The 20,891-nt window shown below is 35.0% G+C and overlaps 1 protein-coding gene across 1 annotated transcript in view; it reads right to left on the minus strand.

Annotated features, from left to right (window-relative positions):
- Nucleotides 1–7,778: 7,778 nt before the first annotated feature.
- CCDC172 (coiled-coil domain containing 172) overlaps nt 7,779–20,891 on the minus strand; it is a 20,366-nt gene continuing 7,253 nt past the window's right edge. The window contains exons 5-8 of the mRNA XM_010289383.1: nt 20,453–20,554; nt 19,404–19,506; nt 9,132–9,219; nt 7,779–7,802 (exon numbers count right to left, since the gene is read on the minus strand). Of these exons, the coding sequence (XP_010287685.1) occupies nt 7,779–7,802; nt 9,132–9,219; nt 19,404–19,506; nt 20,453–20,554 (317 nt within the window). The remainder of the gene's footprint in view (nt 7,803–9,131; nt 9,220–19,403; nt 19,507–20,452; nt 20,555–20,891) is intronic.

Below are 20,891 nucleotides of genomic sequence, written 5' to 3' on the forward strand. Positions count from 1 at the left end.
ATTATGCAGCTGTGTGTTTATATGAATGAACAGAGGTTGGTTTGTATGAGCAACCTGTTAATATTTGAAGAGTGATTTGGAAAATTCTTGGATTGGCTTGATATCATGTGCTGTGCTATGTAAAAGAATAGTAAATCTCTAACTTCATAGGTATTAGCATTCTGATCTTAACAAAAACCAGTATGGATTAAACAGCAATGTCGCTAATACCTAGTCTGTAGCTACTATTTTGGTGCTTTTCTACTTCTCTCATGCAACAGTCCATTTTTTTAGACAATATGTCCAATAAGCATCCTCAAATGACATAGGGCTTATTTAAATAAAATTCCTAAAGGCCAAATGTAATGTTGGTCCTTATTATAACTATATAATAATGAATATACACAAAAACAAAGGGCTTGGGTGTTTTTTATATTGGAATCTTCATTTTGTTTCTATTAATGAATTATATCATAGACAAAAGCAGCTATTATAGAATTATAGAATCATTTAGATTGGAAAAGACCTTTAAGACCATCAAGTCCAACCGTTAACCTAGCACTGCCAAGTCCACCACTAAACCATGTCCCTAAGCACCACGTCTACACGTCTTTTAAATACCTCCTGGATGGTGACTCAACTGCTTCCCTGGGCAGCCTGTTCCAGTGCTTGACAACCCTTTCGGTGAAGAAATTTTTCCTAAACCTCCCCCGGCACAACTTGAGGCTGTTTCCTCTTGTCCTATCGCTTGTTTACTTGGGAGAAGAGACTGAACCCCACCTCACCCTCCTTTCAGGTAGTTGTAGAGGGCAATAAGGTCTCAGCAGAACTTTCTTTAATACTAGCTGTATTTGCCCTTACTCAAAAATAAACAATGTATACTTGTTTCATATAAAAAAAATACAAATATATTAAAGATAGTTCTGTTTATGGGCTAGCTGAACTCTGAAAGGACTAAATACACTTTAGTTCAATGATCAAGTATTTTTTCTAGGCAGAACCATGCAATTAGCTACTGGTTTAACATATTCACATGTTGAGTTTTATACCTGGAAATAATGCGGTTTATAAGTATGGAGAGGAAGACAGTATCCTTGAAAACACCAGCTTTGAAAAGTGCTTGTAAATCATCTTGAACAACTGAGTCAACACAGACTCTAATGTAAAAAGGATTAACAAGAATTTGTAAATCTGTTCAGGAAGGCAGTGTTTAGGAGTAGGAAGGCAATTTCACATTTATATAAGCACTGATGAAGCCAGTACCAGAATATTGCTTACAAGTCAGGTGTCAGTGTTTCTAACAGTGCAAGAAATGGAGAAGGTGTAAGAAGAAAGCCACAAGGATTATCTGAGTGCTGGAAAAATGCCTTACTGTGAAGGACAGAAAGAATGCAATGTTAAGCTTAGGTATATTCTCCTAATACAAGGAGAATATACCATGTATTAAAAGGCCTTTTAATGTCAGAGAAGAAAGCATAAGAAAAACAAAGGAGTAGAAGCTACAGCTAACACATTCAAACTATCAGTTAGACAAAGATTAGCGTGCCAATTCGTCAGCAGAACAGATCTGATGCATCTCCCCTCTTGGAATCTTCAAACTGAAGCTGTGTTCCTTTCCAAGACAAGGGCTTTTACCTGGCTCAATTATTGGTCTCAGCCTCACAGTATGATGCCTCCTCCTTGTACGTAACATAGTTTAGTATATTCCCACACTACATGATATTTATTCTCTTTTTGCACAATAGTATGTCCATAGACAGAGTCAACAGAAGTAGTTTAATAGTAACATGAGCAACATCATTATGTATAAAATTGAGGAAAAATTAAGCCTATAGCAGTAGCAAAAAGTGTTTTCTGATTACGATTACAAAGTGAAAATGGTCATACAAGAGGGAACTTTTTTTATAAATATGAAAAAACCACTAGATGGCACTGAAACATCCCTTTAAAAATCCTCTCACTTTCACTGATAATCTGATTATCCATATTTTTTAATGAAGACTAAAAGGAATTTATGAACCATAGTATGAAGAATCCTAGGGACATAAAATTTTGATATTAGACAGGATGAATTTTCTTTCTTTCTGTTTATTGTACACAATATATTGTTCACTGTTTAGTTTATGATTATCTGAATTATCTTTATGCACTTAAATATTTGGACTCTTTGTTTAAGGGAACTTAATCAGTACCAAATCACATCAATTGCTCCTTCGAATATGGAATTGAACACCATTCCAATCCATAGTTTGATTGCTGGCTAGGCCTTGTTCTCTTCCTGCTAAGGTAAATTTAGCTAAATAAATTACAATTCTCTATTTTCAAGTTAAATAGAGGCTATGGGATCCTCTCTCACTAGGACATAGCATCAAGACTGCTCGGAAGTTTATTAGTTCACAATGACAGGAATTATTGTTTCAGTAAAACCCAAGAAATATGCTGTGTACTTAGAAAGACTCTTTTCTGGCATGTAATCTATTTAATAAATTATTTACATGTAAAATTGATCACTGGAAAGCTGTTCCTTCCAAACAAGTAGATGTTGTCTTTAAATACTCAAGACATTGAGTGGGAAGAAAGGAATCAGCTCCCACTTCTCATTTCCAAAGAAATTTTTAAGATCCTCAGCTATTGAGGTTGACAGACTTGTGCTGATGGGAGTGATCATAGGACTGGCAAAAGCTCATAATATCTGGGAATAACTGTATAGGTCTGGTTGAAGAAATGCAGAAGGTATATAGTTCAGCATAACACATGGAATGTTTTAACAAAGAACAAGTGATGTAGTATTATACTTTCTGATAAAATTTTAGTCAAATGAAATACAAGCTTTCCACTGGTGGCAATCTCATGCCAAAAAGCATTCAAACCCTACATGTATCAGCAGGGTGACTGAGATGACTGTGGATGTATGGATATGCCTTCAGTTTGGTCCTTCAGAGAATCAGGGCTAGCATGTCCCCTACTTGGAACTCAAAGTCTCTGGTTTTTTTCAACAGTTTGGGCTTTAGGAGGCTTGCCAGTGAGCCAGGTGAGAACTCTCCTTCTGCAGATGAAGGTACTACTAAATATAATTGTTTTTCAGCCCAGAGTATAGATGCTTTGCTACACAAAGGGCTATTAACAGCAACCTGGTATCTAAAATTAAAAAAAAAAAATCAAGAAATTTGATAAAAATCAGCCCCAAAAATTCACCAAAAGAACAACCAAATAATTACAAAAGTAATTTGGCTAAGGGGCTGACAAATCCTAGCAGACACAGTGAGAATGATGGGAATTTGGAAGGTTGGGCTATCACTAGAATATACAAGCACTGCATGTCAGCTGCAATCAGTAAACAGTTCAAAAGAAGCAGAACTACTACCTACTTAAACGCTGTATTGATAGGCAAGGCATAGATGGTTAGACATCGAATCTGATCCTTTACTCAGTTAACATACTGTAGTGTCACATTTAATTTCAGAGCAGAGGACTGGAACTATTTTGCTAGTACTTTTTACCCAGCGTCTGTTTATTGCATTGCCATCCTTGGAAATGGGCATGCAGCACATCTGCTAAACCTGTTACCTTTTTTGTGGAAATCAGCTGGACGTGTTTTCTCTTACTATAAGCTCCAGGACAGGCCTGTATCTATGACTTCAGCTCAGCCAGTGGTAAAATCCTTTCTTGTGTTACAAACTACTATCAAACTGACAATAACTGCGGTAAGCCAGTTGGCTCACTCTACACCTGAGCTAATATGCTGAGTTAGTATGAATTTAAACACGGACCAGCATGACAATATAGAGATACCCATTGTTTCATCCAAATTCACTCTGACTGGATGCTACGGTATCAATTAGAGCAGAAAGCACCCAAACGGGTACACATACACATGTAGAGCTCTGCAAAATTCTGATGCATTTAACCCCCATTATATAATAAGGTATAGCACTCTACATTTGATTGAATCTGCAACAGAAATGTAGTGAATGGCAAATCCAAAAGCAGAGCCCTTTTTCCTACCGAAGGACAAGGAGGATCTGCTACAGATAGGTAGTGGTGCTGGTCAGGCATGGCATCCTTCACCAGGGAGTCAGTGCTGGAACACGTCTTCTCTTTCTGGTCTTCCCTTGCTATCGTTCTTGTAGGGTTTGTGCTCCCAAGTTCCCCACTACACCTTTGTGGCAGGGGTTGTCCTTGCAAGTACTTTTCTTACCCATTTTTAACCTACACACGTTGCTCAGTTACGGGGTTTAAAAATAAATATTCCTTTCTCTTGGTGTCTGATTGTTTTACATTAGTCAACTGCCAAACGGGCGACCAGCCCTGTAGCTGGAGACTGTCAGTTGCCTCTGTAACTGAGGACCCCTAAGCTAGATCAGCTGAACAAGAATCTGTGACCTCAATTGGTCCTTTGATCCCCTGTGTCATACACATGAATTTTTTCTCACTGACTCAGTCTGCCATTCAACCACAGGTACCCTTTTTTTGGTGTGACATTCTTTTTTTCTTGCTGTTCTTCATTTTATAACATTAATTTAGCACTATCACCAATTCAGTCATATTTATGTCAACCAACTAAAGATAATTTGTGTGAGTACTCTTGCGCTAGCTAACATTCTATTCTGTGGTCAGATATTGCAGTGATTTTCTTGGTCGTCTTTGAATCAGCTGTTAATAATAATAACATGAAAATGTAGTAGCTTAAATGCTTTTTACAAGAAACAAAATAATTGCATTTTCCTTTTTTTTTTTTTTTTTTTTTGCCTCCTAGTTGTAGGTGTTCCTTGCTTCAGGAAATAGGTACATATCTGGGTAAGTAACATCAGGTCATGGCGAGGCTCTTTAGGCAGGTAAGCTGTATCTTCACTGTTTGTGTTCTGTCTCCTGGCTTGTTGGGTGTCAAGGTTCTTGGGTCTTCTGCTCCTCAGCATGGCCTCTGACCATGACTTTGGCATAGTGTATCTCCCATTTTCTTTGGCTTCTGACCTTGGCTTGTCCTTGCTCTACCTCCAAACTTGTTAAGGCTGATTTGTAAACCCATAATCTTGTAGATTCAGGGTTCGACAGACTTTTTCTTTTAGACCTCTGTGGTCAGACCTTACTCACCCTGTCTGGTAAACTCATTTTGAAAGTTCGATGATTTTTCACAAACATTCTCAGGTCCTGGCTTAATTATTTTCCTGTTAGATTTTCTCAAACGGATCTTGGATTTTCCTTTGTGGAACTCTGTTTGCATTAGGCTGCTACTGGGAAGTGTCTTTCAAAAAGCATGGCTGGGAGCTCTGATTTGATGATAAAAAGAAAAATCAGGCTGCTCAGCTATGTCTTAGGTATGTGGTCACAGTAGAGGAGAGGCACTGTGGTGTCAGTGTGTAAGCCTCAGATAAAACTCCAATTCATTGAGACTTTTCTGAAGGATGCAGGACTTGACGCTTGTCAAATCCCAGTCCTAACCAGGAAAATTTTGTATTGTAAAGTATTTCTCTGTCTCTGAAAATGAAAAAGTTTCTGTCTGGTGATCCTAGAAAGCAAGTGCTCCCAGGTCCAATACAGAAGCAAGGTTAGTTTTCCCTATGCCTTTTTTTTCTCAAGAATAATGTTTTCCTTGGGTTATCTTCCTCTTTCTTGCTAACTTTTTCAACTATTCCTATGGGTCTAATTTATCTTTTCTTGTCATAAAAAGGGACAACTACTTGCTCTGGCCTCAGAGGTTCTGTTAGGCTCTCATATGCAAGGTATATAAATCTATCCTTATGCAACGTATATAAATCTATTCTTTTAAAAAATATTCTTATTATGCCATCTGTGAAATAAATTATTTATTAATAATAACTCTGTGTGTATTTTCATGGCAATTTGGCAATGTTCTGGTTTTTAACATATTTATTAAACATGACAAAGGATTTGGTTCTTTTGCATTCACTATTTAAAGGTCACTCATCCCTGGTTTGAGAATTTTAAAGAAAATCCACAAAACACAAACTTTTGCTTAATTTTTACTTTAAGTCTTCCAAACAGAAAGATTATATTTGTCCCAAATTACATTATTCACAAAACAGTGGTGAAAAATGTGGTTTTATACTTGGAAAAATTAGTATGTTTTACATTCATCCTGCAACAGCTGGTTTAGTCTGCCATTACATTTTTTTCAGAGTTGTTGAGGGATTTATTTAGCCCAATAGGATTTGTATTGATTCCTGTTTCACATTTTTTTTGGTGAGCTTTATTCTTGTTTTGTTGTTATATTGATTCTGAGAGCTTTAGGCATTGGAGTTATTACAAGTTTTGCTATATTTATGCTGTAATTCTACAATAATAAAGAACTTAGACCTTCACAGCTATTAAAAGCAAAACATCCCCCCAACAAATAAAAACCACCCCCTCAAAAAACCTGAAGTTACTACTGGTTTCCTGGAATCTGAAGTATCTCTGAAAAAAGTTTGCCATATTTCTTTTCCCCCATTTTTTTTTTTCAGGTGACTTAGGGTCATTGATTTATATTATTAATTGATAGTTATTGGATGCTATTGCTCATTCCACTTACCTGAAATGTATATGTAGAATGCTGGTATAAGCCAATGAGTTCTGTTTCTTGTCATATCTGAGTATTTAATCTATATGGACCGAGCAACTATATAAATATGAGATCGTTGCAAAAGAGATGGAAAGATTCTTGTAAATAAAAGTAACTATAACTGGATAAACACAAAGGTTAAAAATAATAATTCGTGATTTATTAACCAATACAATTAACATAAGCAAGCCCCCTTAAATGAATAAAATGATCAGGATAAACTGAGCCATCCTAGTAAATCCCAAATTTGTATCTGTTTCCAGCAATTAAACCCAGATATAGCACCCCTTTAGCTCTCTGTAGACAATCTGCTACGCAACTGTATCATTTTGCAATATGCCCTGAATTTGATCAAAACCCACAAGCAGTAGTTGCCTAACTTTGACTTGAGTCAGATGGTCCATAGAAGTCAGAGGGACTTAATTGTTTAAAATTAAGCACATTCTAAGTGGATATCTCCTGAGGAAGAGACAAAAAAACGCCTTATAAGGATGCACTGGTTATTAAGAATCATAACTGCAACCGCTGGGAAATATCCTAGTTAACCCCATAGATCAGAATACTCTTTAACACCAATGCTGCAGATCAAGCCTTGCCAGACTTCAAACTGCAATTGTGTCCCAAGAGGAAAACTTTCTCCATCACAGGCAGAATTTGGTCAGCTTCCAAAAGTGATTTATTCCTCCCTTCTTAATAAAACAACTTTTGTAGTTTTAGTGTGATAGACACCCTCTGTATCTTGAAGAGCTCTGGGTGTAGAAAAACTAGTGAAGAGTAATTCTCCATCCCACCCTCCAGGTGGGAAGCAGGTTGAAAATAATTTGCACACGCAGTTGGATGTGATGAGATGATGGCCACAGATAGAGTGGACTGAGGCTGAGCAGAGTGAAAGTTTTCGCATGGTCTTACTGTAAGCACCTGAATCATAAAGTTAGTTCCTACTGTGGGGTTTGGAACTGCTCTAGCAGTTATAAGTTCTACATGCTTGAAGGAATAGGGTTCCTTATTCAATGGAAATATTTCACTAATTCTCTACAAATGTGGACTTTTCATATAGAATATGGTTTTATCTTTGCTGTCAAGTGTTGAAGCTAGCACATTTTTTTTTTTTTTGTGGATTGTGGGAGAGAAAGAAAAGAAGACTTCTCATGTAATCAAAAGACAAGCACTAAGTAATGGACTGGCTTACCATCAATGGAGGCATCTATTGCTCAGTAGATTTGGAAACTATTCTGGACTATCATGCAGGATTGCTGGAGTTGAGCTGTTTCAGAGAACATGTTACAGAATTGCATTGTCAAGGTATAAACTAAATAGCTGCAGCTCCTGTTAATTATTTCTTAATGGTAACAGCAGTCTTCCTCTCAAATAAGACCATATCACCACCTTAAAAATAGGAGAGTGTTCACTCTAAAAAATAGTGCATAGAGAATAGAGCTAGTAATATAGGAACTCAGCTGTATGAGTAGTATGAGTATGTGCTGTCCATTCATGGGCAACAAAGAGGAAACTAGAGATGGATAGCTGTTGAACTTGAGGATAAAACACAAGAACTCCACCAGTTTTAAATGAATAACATTTTATTTTAATGAAAAGTAAAGGCAGATACAGACTCTGGCTTAATCAAACAAAAAAATTAGAGGCAAATCTGATAAAGCCTGAGTAAAATGGTTTTAAAATACTCAAAGATTAGCTTTTCTGACACTCCATATCATATGCCACGTTATTCACTTTTTTGAAGCTTTTTTTGTGATAGATTCTGTAAAAAAGAAAGAATTGAATTATAGAAAATGAAATCTAATGAGTGCAGTGTGTTCTTTACAGAGAAGTTTTTAAAAACTGAGCTGGGTTTTTTGTTTCTGAAGATTTACAAGCATAATAAAATTAATGGATAATGTACAAGTAAGTTACATTTCTCCAACAGAAGCCTGAAGCTGATCATAAAAGTGAGTAACACAAATTTCCCATGGCTGTTATTCTGCTGTTGATACTAGTGGCAGCTGCATTAGCTTAATCAGGGGCTCTGAAATGAACCTTTAAAACCCCTTTATTTCAAAAAATGGAACCTCAAATATTTTTTCTATTTGCATTGTTACACAGACTGACAATCAAGAAATTTGAAGCTGGGATTGACATGTAGAGAAAAAACACACTTTAATAAGTTTTTGTAAGGAATTTATGAGTGGACAAAACAAAATATTACATTAGAGGATGTTTTATCATCCTATTTCTCCATATTTCCATCTTCTATTTAACTGACAGCTGGAGGTAAAGATTAATTTAGCTCCTAAATGCATAATCTTTTCCAACTTTCAAGAAACGATTAGTACTAGTCCTCCAAATAGGTCTTTCTTGTATTAGAAATGTATCTTTAAACTCTTCTCTGTGCTTCCCTTTTCTGCGAGAAGTTATATTCCTGGACACTTGGAAATAATAGGCTAAAACAAATGAGAATTGGAGTGCACCTGCAATGCAAGGATGTTTGGCTGTGTACACAGTGTAAAAAACTGCTTATCTAAAACCACTGCTAATCATCTTAAATTACATCATTAAAATTATCAACCACTTAAGATACATAATGAAAATGACATACCATTTGCAGAATTTCAATTTCTGTTCGAAGGGTCTCACAGATACTTTCCCAATCATCATCTTTGCAATTTTCCAACTCTTTCTTAAGCCTGTGTCCAAAAACAAATAAATTTTCAGATCAGACAACTGTTGCTTTGGGGAACTATTTTTTTTCAGCTTTGGTCCCAGTTGTCACTTTGACTTATGTGAGAAACATCTTATTGATCTATTTGCATGATCAGGATTGAAGTTTGCTGGTTTTGTAGTTGGCAGTCCAATATGCTTCTTTCCCGCAACATTGTTGGATTTCATTCAGCACTGGCAGTTGTGACGGCACTATGAGGAACTTCAGAAAATGACATTTTGGGTTTCTACAAAGTATATCTTGAACTAAGTACTTCGTTAGATGAATTTCTGGACCATGTTGTTTTCATAAAGCATGAAAGATTTATGGCCTCATTAGTCATCATTTTCCTTATTTAAACATGTGAATTTGAATGTTGATACTTAGGAAGTACCATATGTTACTGTTCTTACTTCCCCTGCATATTCACTTGCAGCTGGCGGAGACAGAATATTGGATTGGATGGGTCCTCTGCCTGACCCTGTGCAGCCATTCCTGTGCAAACATTGCTCCATACCCCTCCACAGACTTCCTTTGCTGTTGCTGCTGTTCTCTCCCCACTGCTCCTATTATTCCTCAGTGCTTACTGACTGTCCCAGTACTGTCAGCCAGGAATTCTCCAACGTCTCTACAGTAAGGACAATTTTTAGCATAGCGATTTTTGCATTCAGAGGAGCATTTAGTCCTATTAAAAAGAGACGCCTAAACTTTGAACATCAGTGACTGTAGTAGTATAAATTAACACTTGGTAGGCCAAGAGAAATCTGTGCCAGAGCTTTTAGTAGTCTGATGAATACAAGGTGATGAGATTATACTGAGTCTTTCCATGGCTGTCATAAGGAAAGCATAATGAGAAAGCTGAAGCTGCTTACTCTCAATACAGTTTCAGCAAACAATGTGAATATTCTGGGACGTATGGACAGACTGAAAAAAAGGAGAAAAAGTACATATTCTTCTTATTAAAATTGATGAATCAAAGCAGGACCTTGTTTCTTCTGAAGTTGAAAGAGGAGGTAGCAACCATTTTTTCTTTTCTATACCGTAATAGAGAATAAATTCTTTAACTGTATTATATAGATGATGCACCTCTTTAGCTGTCCTACTGCAGATAGAGTTTGTTTTCTACACAAGTAAATGGCTTTATTGAAAGTAAAAGGTATTGTTTCATATGAGAGGAATGGCTTAGTCACCATGTGTCATTAGAATAGTAGCATAAGACTGGACTGTAAGTTAATTTTGCTGCTTCTGTGGAAAATATAGATATCTTACCATCAATATGGAAACAGTTTGAGCTCTGTGTGTTTGTATTACAAAGGACCAAATGCGTCTTCTTAAAGGAATAGCTCTCCTGCATTCATAATAAATGAAAGTGTTAAAACTAAAGGAAATTTTGAACTACACATTAAGAAAGGAAATATTCACTGTACTGTAGTACAGTGCTAGTTTACAGACCATTTTCATTGAGAGAAGTTCATTTCAAGGTCTAAAATCAGCTTCTGATCTTGGTTAAATCAGCTTAACTTCATTGCTTTGCCTTCTCATTTTTTCTCTGTGTTCTCTGTTAGTATGATATTAGAACTCTAATTTGTTCTTTTGACAAACAAAAGCCCAACTTTACCTAATTTACTTTAGGAAAAGACATAGTCTGTTAATCTCAGAGAAAATCCTCTCTCATTGTCTTCCACCTTGTAAAATTGATGCATAGCCTGTTTGTTAGTTGTCAGCTAAGAATGATACCAATCCAAGTTAGATGTATACTAATGATAGAAGATAAGCAGTAAGAGTTTCTTATCTGTGTCTTGGGATTGTGAATTAATTACTACTGATGATGAGCTTGAAAATGTAACTTTTGCATATGGATTTAAAAATGTTATTTAAAATATTTTATAAAACTTTTAAATGTGGTGACAGCACAGCTCCTTACATAGCATGGGGTAGTGGTGATAAAAGACATTCGTTCAAATGTGGTGTTTAATTTTTATATTAATCAGTTGGTTCTGCTTTCAGGTCTTCCTTCTTTCTTATTTAGAAGCTAGATAATTATAGTATGCGCCAGGAATATTATACTCACAAAACAAGGGCTGTCTGTTAGGTTACCGTCTACACAATTAATGCACTGGGGACGCCTGAGTTATTGAATAAATGATGAAGTTTTACTAGAAGGAATGTGAGACAATGGAACTATTAAAAAAATGCTCAACCTGGAAGCAGATTTAGCTTTTTCATTTTACATTTGAGATAAGCGCAATATTCATATTCATCTTTCCACTATCAGATTGAATATGCAAACCAATTATTCACAGAACTATACTGTATTGATGAAGGCAGGTGTTCTGTCACCTTCGGAAATGGAAAGAGATGTATCTTTTGCCAGAACAAGGATTAATATGACAATTATAGCCTCCTTGTTACTATGATAAAAAACAAAACTCTTAAAAAATATCTGAAAAATCACACTAGAATTTGGCTCTCCATGTCCTTTGTTTTTGTTTTATTTTTAGCATTTTGGTCTCCTTGATGACAATAAAATATATCTTTAAAAAAAGTCATTGTGCTGAATTAACATTGTATTGATAAGGTACAGCATCACAGGTAATGGGCTCTAGTGAACAGCTGGAGTTTAAATGCCGTATTTGTAAAAGGAGGTTTGACTATTCCTTTAAGAAATATTCAAGATAAATAGTGATAGCAAAACCTAGCCTCAAATCAAATAGGTGGGACAACAGCATGATCATTTTTTTGGTGCTAGCTTGCCCTAGACTGAGCTCTGCTGTCATTGGTCCATTTTCCATTACTCTTGAATGCCAGAAATGACAAAGAGATGAAGAAGGAGGAGATCACTGAAGACGATCGATTTTGCAGCTTTGAAATGAGCACAGCTATTAAATGCCATTGGCATTTGTGGTTGATACGCACTCTTCTTGAATTCCAGCTCTATATGCAGAAGGCAAATAGGAAAAATAATTGTGAAATCAATACATGCTGGTATTATGAACTGAACTATGATGAAAAAAATGTTTTTGTCAAACAGGTTTCTCTGAAAATCATCCACAGGTTAAAATTACTGGATCAAGATTTCAGTAGCCAAAACCTGCATTCCAAGAATAATTTTTTTGTAAAAGCGTCTCAAGGAAGAAATAGTTTGTGTTGAAGGCAAGGTGCATATGTCTTTTTAGAGCTTTTTTTTCTAGGTGGGGATGAAAGACCCTACCTGTTTACTGTTGGAGTTGCAGAAGGAGCAGACTGTCCCTTGGTTATGTTTTGCTGAGGCAAGTAAAATATTTTTTTTTGTACTTTCCTTCTTGTTTTTGCCTTATGACCACCATTTTATTTTTTAACCATAAATACAAGGGAAAACATTATAGTGTATCATAAAATGGAATTGCTTGACACTGTTATACAGGGCATAGAATTTATGGTACAAAACAAAGTTCCCTAAGAAGTTAAATATAAACTTGAGAGTATGTATGTTGATTTTCCTGAATTTTACCATAAAGGTCAGGAGAAACATTTATCAAGGTTTTAAGACTTTATTGAGACTGAAGAAAAGTATAGCAGACTTCAGTTTATTGTCTCAAGCCAAAGTAGAGCTAACGCGTTGAGGTCATTCAGTCTTAGTTCAGTATTGGGACTAAATTAATGTGTGCGTTTCTATAGTGGGAACAAGATTTTGCTGGGTATTTACAATTTGCTGACACTACTAAACAGAAAATGCTATTGATACATCTGAAGAAGTCAATAAATGTCAGACTATTATCAATTGATTGAGGAATGGAGAAAATGGGTCCTAAATGGAATTCAGTATCTCAAAACATAAACTCAAGCACTTGAGTTGAACAAATAAATTATAAAAGTACGTTGTTGATGGAGCAGAAATAGAATAAAAATTAAGAAAGTGATCTAGTAGTAATAATAAATGCTAGCAAGAAGATGAAATATGAAAGCGAAGAGGGTATTAGGCTACATAACAGTGGGAATTAAATGTAAATTAAAATAAATAGAAATGCCTTAATTAAAATAAGAAAATTTCTGCTTCTACTGTTCTGGATCAAATGCTGATTGTAAAATACATAATTATAATTTTTAAATGTATATTCCCCAAATACATAAAACATCACAAGACATCTTTAAGGAATCATAGAATCATGGAATCAGAATCTTGGAAAAAGAAAAGCACACTGAATTAAACTGCACATTTAGGACGAGATTTGCTTTTGTGCAGACAGCAAACCAAAGATATACAACTACTTTCCATAGCAACTGTAAGAACAAGTTGCACAGGAAAGAAAAATTGCATAGGCATCAGAGATGTCAAAACTGAAATGTGTTTCTAGGGGTCAACAAGATTCCTACTGAAAGGCAGGGAAAATAAATATGGGTCAATGGACCTTCTAGTTCAAATATCTTGATTTTTGTATTGTACAGGGAAAATTAAATATCAACCTGGATGAATTAATATGGCTACCCTACTGCTGAAATTAGTATTTCTATACTGTACTGCTTTGCTTCATGTGAACTGTGTAATTTTCTCAGAGTTTGAAAGGATTTAGAACTGTCCTTGTTTCCTTCTACATTATGGGCTCTCCATACTCTGCTCATCTTCCAGGTTGAATGCCTCTTTCTTGAAAAGTAGGTGAGAGATTTTTACACACTATTCTTACACCCTCCTGTTTTTTGTTGGAAATACGTCTTGCTTTTATCTTTTCCACTGTTACATATACTAGTTATCTTTTGATTATATAGTATGCTCAGGCCTCTCTTCTCCTTTGCTTCCAGGTACCTATTACCTCCTTAATTGTGTACAAGTACATAAACTTGCACTGCATGTAATTATATTCCTCCTCTTTTTTAGCAACTCCAGTCTACAAGGTCTAGAGTTTTTCAATTGTTTTAGACTATTGTCTTAAAACATTTTCTATTCCAAAGTCATTATTTAAAACATTAAGCAAGACCAGCTGTGACTGTAGGTACCTTTTCCCACCCCAAAATTTCTTTTTTCAAACCTATTGCTGTTGTTACTTTTAGTTGTTTCTTTACTCACTTAAAATTTTTAATATGTCTTCTCCATATTAACTAGTAGTTTCCTATGTGGGATAACATCAAATACTTTACTAATGTCTAGATGGATGGCATTTGCGTTTTCTTTGTATAACCAATCGGTTGTCTTATCTAAGACAGACATAATTAGTTGGATTTGATCTACTTTTTGTAAATCCATACTGCAATTTATAATGGAAACCTATTTTAACATAATTCAAGCTATAATAGTTCCACTGGGCACTGCTATTAAAAAGAAAAGCTGAAAAAATCGATGAGGAGATTGTAATTAAAAAACTCATTTTGAATCACATATATTACTCCAGAGATTGATATATTCTGATTATAAAATTTAACATAAAATTGAATTGCAAATACATGTTTTTTTAAACTACAAGAACCATGCATGGCCTTAGGCAGTCCACAGTTAGTGTGAAACATTTGTTCAGCTTTAATGAACATATTTCCTGTATGATTTGTATGAAGGAAAGCATTGCTTTTTCCTTCCTAATTTTGGTAATGGAGGGGTGTTTTTGTATTATGAAGTGTAAGAAGCAATACTATATGTTTAGGAATTAGGTAGGTATACAAAGCCTTGAACTATTTAAGTAAGCTGACTTCATGTATTTCCCTGCTGCTACTGCTTTTCTGAAGTAGAACAGAAATTCAGGTCTCAAAGAAACATTTCATCCTTAGTCTACCTTTAGAATAGTGTGAAAAATACCAATTTTAGTTAGAAACTGACTGTTCCTAGTCTAAATAAAATGTAAATAAAATTATTTCTAGGTTGCTTTACATAAGGCAACATATAAATTTAAAATGTGAAAAAAGGTAAATAATATCGTAAGTAATTACAATGAATATAATAGTGAAATGATATGGCTAGGAATTTGCATGTATCAGTCTCTATTTGACTCCTGTATTGTTCCACTTAAAGTGATGCTACTTGCTACCTGCCAGGGAAATGTGACTCAAGAGAGCTGATGCCAAAGTTCTTTCCTGCTGTTTTGTGTTTGGGGTTGGCATTGGCAGAACAGATGATTACAAGAAATCTTTTGATTTTAATTGCAGCTCTTTTCTGAAAAAAAAAAAAGCCCTCTTTTCTTAAATATTTCTCTGAATTATGCAACTGTATCATGAGACTTACAATTTCCAGGATGTCTACTTTGATGAAGAGGGTACAGTGTCTTATCCATAACTATATCGGTGCTTAACATTCAAGTTTTGGTTAGTTTTTTCCTGTATCTGATATGTATTAGAACAAGCCTATAACTGCAGCACCAATAGCTGTTGGAATTACTGGTGTGTGCTTCTCATGACCTTTTGTAATTCTTTGATGGATTTGGGAGAAATTTTATGAAACTGCAGACATGGTATAGGGCATTTTTCTCAGATGAAAGATGAACTGCTGTAATGTGAATTAGCTGGCTACACTCTTCAGCTGAAATGCAATTTACTTTAAGATATGTACTTAATTGTAATGAAGATTCTTGCCTTGCCAGCTACTTTTTATATTGATTTTTAAGCTGGGACTAGGTATGTGATACAACAACAGACTTACAGGGTGATCTGGGAGCTACATATATCAGGTTATTGATGCTGACTACCTCTCACATTTGTTCTAAGGAAACATTAAAAACATTGGTATTTTTACCATTTAAAGAGCAGTGTGGTTTCCTGCCTTGTAAAAAAAAAATAATCAAAATTTTGTTCTTATTTCATAGGAAAAAACCATACTTTTGATGTGTCAAAATATTCTTCTCTTTATGTATACTAAATACGATTTTCAGTAAAAACTAAAATTGTCTTCTTGCAATAGATTCTGTATGTGGAAAAAAACTTATCTTGTTAGGCTAAAAAGAGTTTTTTCTCAAACAGTAGGTTCAATCGCAGTGATTTTAACATGATCAAAACTGACTCCTATTAAGATATGCACTAGTATATGTAAGATTGCATGAATTGGCACTTTGGCTGCAAAGGGTCCTTTGGAAGTGCCAAAAGTATATCTAGACTGTCAGGAGGGCTTCCTGGTTCATCCCAGGTGCCTGGTACTTTAGTTTTTCTCACTGACACTGCATGAATTATTCTTTATTCTCAGATTCCCTTCAGAGGGCACCCACGGGAGTGGACAGGATAGTTCACTCAAGGATCTTCTCCAGTGAGACTATTGGCATGGACTGCATCAGCACATGCTCTGCTGCAGCAGCTGTGGTCCCTCAGATATTTCTGTGGCACATCATAGGGCGTGCCATGCACATGCTAGGTATTGTCATTTTGAACCAGCACTCTGCTGTGCTGGATGTAACTCCTTTAAGTATTTAATGCATTTTGAATGGAAAATATGTGTATATAGATGACATATCTTAATATCACTATAAAGGGACCAGAGCAGATATGATCTCACCAAGTGCTAGGCAGTGTGGAGATGACTGGTTTGTTGCAGATAATGCTGCCTCTGAGCAGTGTAGGCACAAGCCAGTGCATATGTATTGATCTATGGGCTGTTTTCTCTCCCTTGTGTAGTCCGCAATGATAATTGATTCATTGGATAATTCAGACTGGAAGAGATGTCAGGAGGTCATCTAGCCCAATGTCCTTCTAAGAGCAAGGTCAGCTACAAGGTTAGACCAGGTTACTCAGGGCTTTATGCAGTCAAGTCTGAAAACCTTCAAGGACGAAAACTATGCAGCCTTTCTCGGCAACCTTTTCCTTTGCTATACTATCTTCACAATAAAAGTTTTTCCTTAAATTCATTATAAAACCCTCTTGTTTCAGTTTCCACTTTTTGTCTTCTGTTCTCCCACTGTGCAGCATTGTGCAGATCCTGGCTCCATCTTCTTGATGACTTCCTTGTAGCTACTGGAGAGCGATCAGGTACCTCCAGGGGGTATCTGCACTATTTATAGCATATAAGACTTCAAATTCCATTTTATTCTCTTAATTCAGTAGTCCAACCCAAGAAGTGATGAGTAGGTTTTGTTTAAAATAAAATAAAATAAAGTTATAGAGTTATGTCAGTCATAAGGTTTGGGATAATTCTAAAGAGCACAGTGCTATGACATACAGAAGTTGACAAATGAGGATTGCTTGCTTGGCTCTACTGAAAAGAAGAATCTTTATTGCTGACATGGAAGAGCAGTAACATAGCTGTGTTGTTTCTGGCATGTAAGTTAACTTGTTCAAGGCTATCTCTCTCTATAAAGCATTGAGCTCTTCTGAATATACATGACATCGAAAGCAAATGTAAGATAAAAGAATGGTTTAGACAAATCTGTCCTAAATTCTGTCCAGTATCTGAAATGAAAAAATATTTCAATGTAAAGAAAATTTCTTCAATATATTCTTATACCTCAAGGAGCACTTGCTTTTTGTGATAGTAGTAACAGCAGCAGGACCACTTCACATTTTGCACTACATGCAGTTATCAAATAATGTAAGCTTATCTTGACCATAAAATGAGGCATTTTGTGAAACAAAAAAATCTCATAATCTTTCTTGCTTTGATTGCAAATGACACTTGCTGGTTTTGTACTTAATAGAATTTAATATATTTTTATCCACTGTTGTATTTTCCACCCAGATAAAGCCAAAGTATCATTCCACATAGCTGTGAGTTAATTTCACTAGGTAGAAAGACAGACATACCTGGATTTGAATGATTTGCCTAGGATCTCATAGCAATCAATGGCAGAGCTGGGCATTTAAAGTAATATAATGTTTGCTACTTCTGTACCTTGTGCACAGGGAACCTGTTATAGAAAACTAATTACACCAATTTGAATATTAAGTGGCATCATGGCAGTAAACTACTCCAAGGGAAGTATGTTATTTAGAAGCAAGTTGACAACCTCATGTATCACAAAACCTAATATATCACGATGGAATGAATAATGTAAAAGAGTGAATTACAATCTTAGAGAATTGCTGCTGTTATTATTATTTACACTGTGTCTTCTATGTATATGTTGAATGCAGAGTTTTTGCTACTGTATGCAGAATTGTGAGCTAATTAATTTTTATGCTGAGGGAATTTTGGCCATTCTCAACAACATATAAGAAGTTGAAGAGAGTTTAGTAATAGGGCTGATATATAATTTCCTTTCAAAAAAAGATATTCAGCAAAAAATGGGCCATCACCAAACCGTCTTTCAGAAAAATGTTCAGAATTCTCTGCAAAATTTTATTTTTCCATTGAAAGTTTTCAGAAAAAAATATTATATTTACTTTAGCAAAAAACTCAGAAATGTATAGGAAAAAAACCATACTGGTCACAGAAGTTGTGTTTTCCCTAATGATTTCTGTTAGAGAATATTTCTATCTCCTCCTAGATTTTCTAGGAGGAGTTGCTTTGCATTGTCTATTAAATATTTTTAAATATCCAGAGGCACTTTCATCTGGAACAACACCATAAAATAGGAGGAAGATGGTTAATTTTGTGACATGGGGCTTTCTGCATTGGAAGTTTTTTTGTTGAAAACATTAGATTATTTTCTGTATAGTGAAAATGTAAATGTCACACTTGAGCAAAATGACAAGAAATAAGTCGTTACCACTCAGTTCCTGGGAAGAAATATTCACTATTATGATAGACTCTGTAAGGTCTTCTGTCTTCGTTAAATCTTCAAAATTTTGTTCTAAACTAGCTTAATTAGAAGGCAAACTAGAACTGATGGTAAGGATTATAGAGAAAATAAATCTACATTTGGTAGCTTCAGTACAAGGGCCACCTGACCCAAGGAGGTTATTGTAGCCAATCCACTCCATTTCAGTCAGGTTCTGGGGAAGGTTGTGCAGCCAGTCAGCAGAAGTACATATACATTGGGTAGTTCATCAGTACTTTGTATGCTACCACTATTTTCACAAAAACTGGCCTTCCACCCAAGGAATAGACTTTTGCTCTTCCTCCAAGTTTGACTGACTTCTTTGCAAACACTTTCAGTTTTTAGTTCATTGAAGTATGCATGTAAGGGTGAAAGGCTGTCATAAAAACCAGGAATTCGTGTTCTGTAATAAAAATTATTCTTCTGATTTCAAAGGAGTATTGGAAACGTAAAATAGTCATTGCCACCAGGACTGGTCTGTAGTTACAGACCTAAAATTAAATTTAGGAACTTATTAACATCAGACTCTTACCTTAAACATTCAGGATCAGTCTGAGGTTTTTCAGTGACTTGGACTTTTTCTGCTTCTAAATCTTTTGTCATTTTTTCAGCCTCCCTGATTACTTTCTCAAGGTCTAAACATAAAATAACAATTACCTTCTAAATATATATTAATCATCATTCAAAGTCTTCCTACATTTTCTAAATTTATCTTTTCTAATATTTCTTTGTGAAACTGTTTGTAGGGTAAAGGCATCCAAATAAAGAACAAGAATTATTTTATTATTGTAATGTCTAGTATGCATATTCCAATCCTCTATAAAGTTTCATTCCTTTTCCCAAACAATTTATGACCATATTTATGGTCTGTCTGTCTTAGCTTTCTTACTGTGACATTTTACACATTTCTAAAAAAGTTACTAAACCACCTACATTTTTATCCAAATTTTAAAATCATCCCTTTTGCTTGTGATCACCTTTGACACACAACCTTTCTCAGTTCCTTCTTTATCTTTTTACTTGTTTCTTTTATAGTGTTTCCTGTGCATTCAACACAGCTTTATGTGTAGACTTCTTTTTTTATACACAGACTTTCATACACTAACACATGAATGTCAGTAAAGAGATGACAGTCGAATTTACTACTCAGAGGTTTAGCAACTAGGACAAATCTGTCTATCAGTCCAAGTCACGTTGCTTGTTAGACATTGAATTTTAATGACATTCTTTAATTATACATTAATGGGTTTTAAACAGTATTTATGTTGATTTTAAGTTCACTTTGAAAGAAAAACATTTCGGTTTAAGTATGTGACTTATGAGCAAAAGTAAAAATTACTTTTTCATAGCTATGTTATGGTTTGGCAAATCTGTAGGCCTCAGTATCACTGACATTTAATATAAATCTTACTGAAATCCATAATTTTTGTTATAACTATGTTTAAAAATGATGTATTACATAATGTAAAAATATATTAAAATCTATGACTTTTTCTTAAGAAAAAGAACTTGACAAAACATTTTTCAGAAGCATCTGTCAAGGCACAAATAATGATCATGACGATTGATCATGAGGCACACCTTTGAGTTCATTTTGGAGGGTAAATAAATACTGCTTTAATTCATTCTTCTGCAGCTGGAGTGCATTTAACTGAACATTTTTATGTTCCATTGAGTCCATTTCTAAGAAAAAAAAATTTTAAATTAAAATACATTGCAATTTTACTCTTCATTATATAATCTTAAATATCGTTAACTACTTCTACCAATCTTCGGCTAGTCAAAGAGACTCTTAAATAAAAAACTGAAATTGGTTGTATAAAATATGGTTCACAGGAAATTATGTGTCATATAACATATTCATAACTATGAAAGAAAATGTTTTTTTAATGTTATTAACATGTTTCACATATATTGTTGACTGAGCCTAAAAAGAATAGCAGATGTTTTGCGTTAGAGTTACTTCAGCTCTAAAGGAAGATGACTTATTGAATACGTGGTTAACAAACACCTCTCAGCA

This window comes from Phaethon lepturus, unplaced genomic scaffold, assembly GCF_000687285.1.
Source record: "Phaethon lepturus isolate BGI_N335 unplaced genomic scaffold, ASM68728v1 scaffold206, whole genome shotgun sequence".
Classification (NCBI taxonomy): Eukaryota; Metazoa; Chordata; class Aves; order Phaethontiformes; family Phaethontidae; genus Phaethon; species Phaethon lepturus.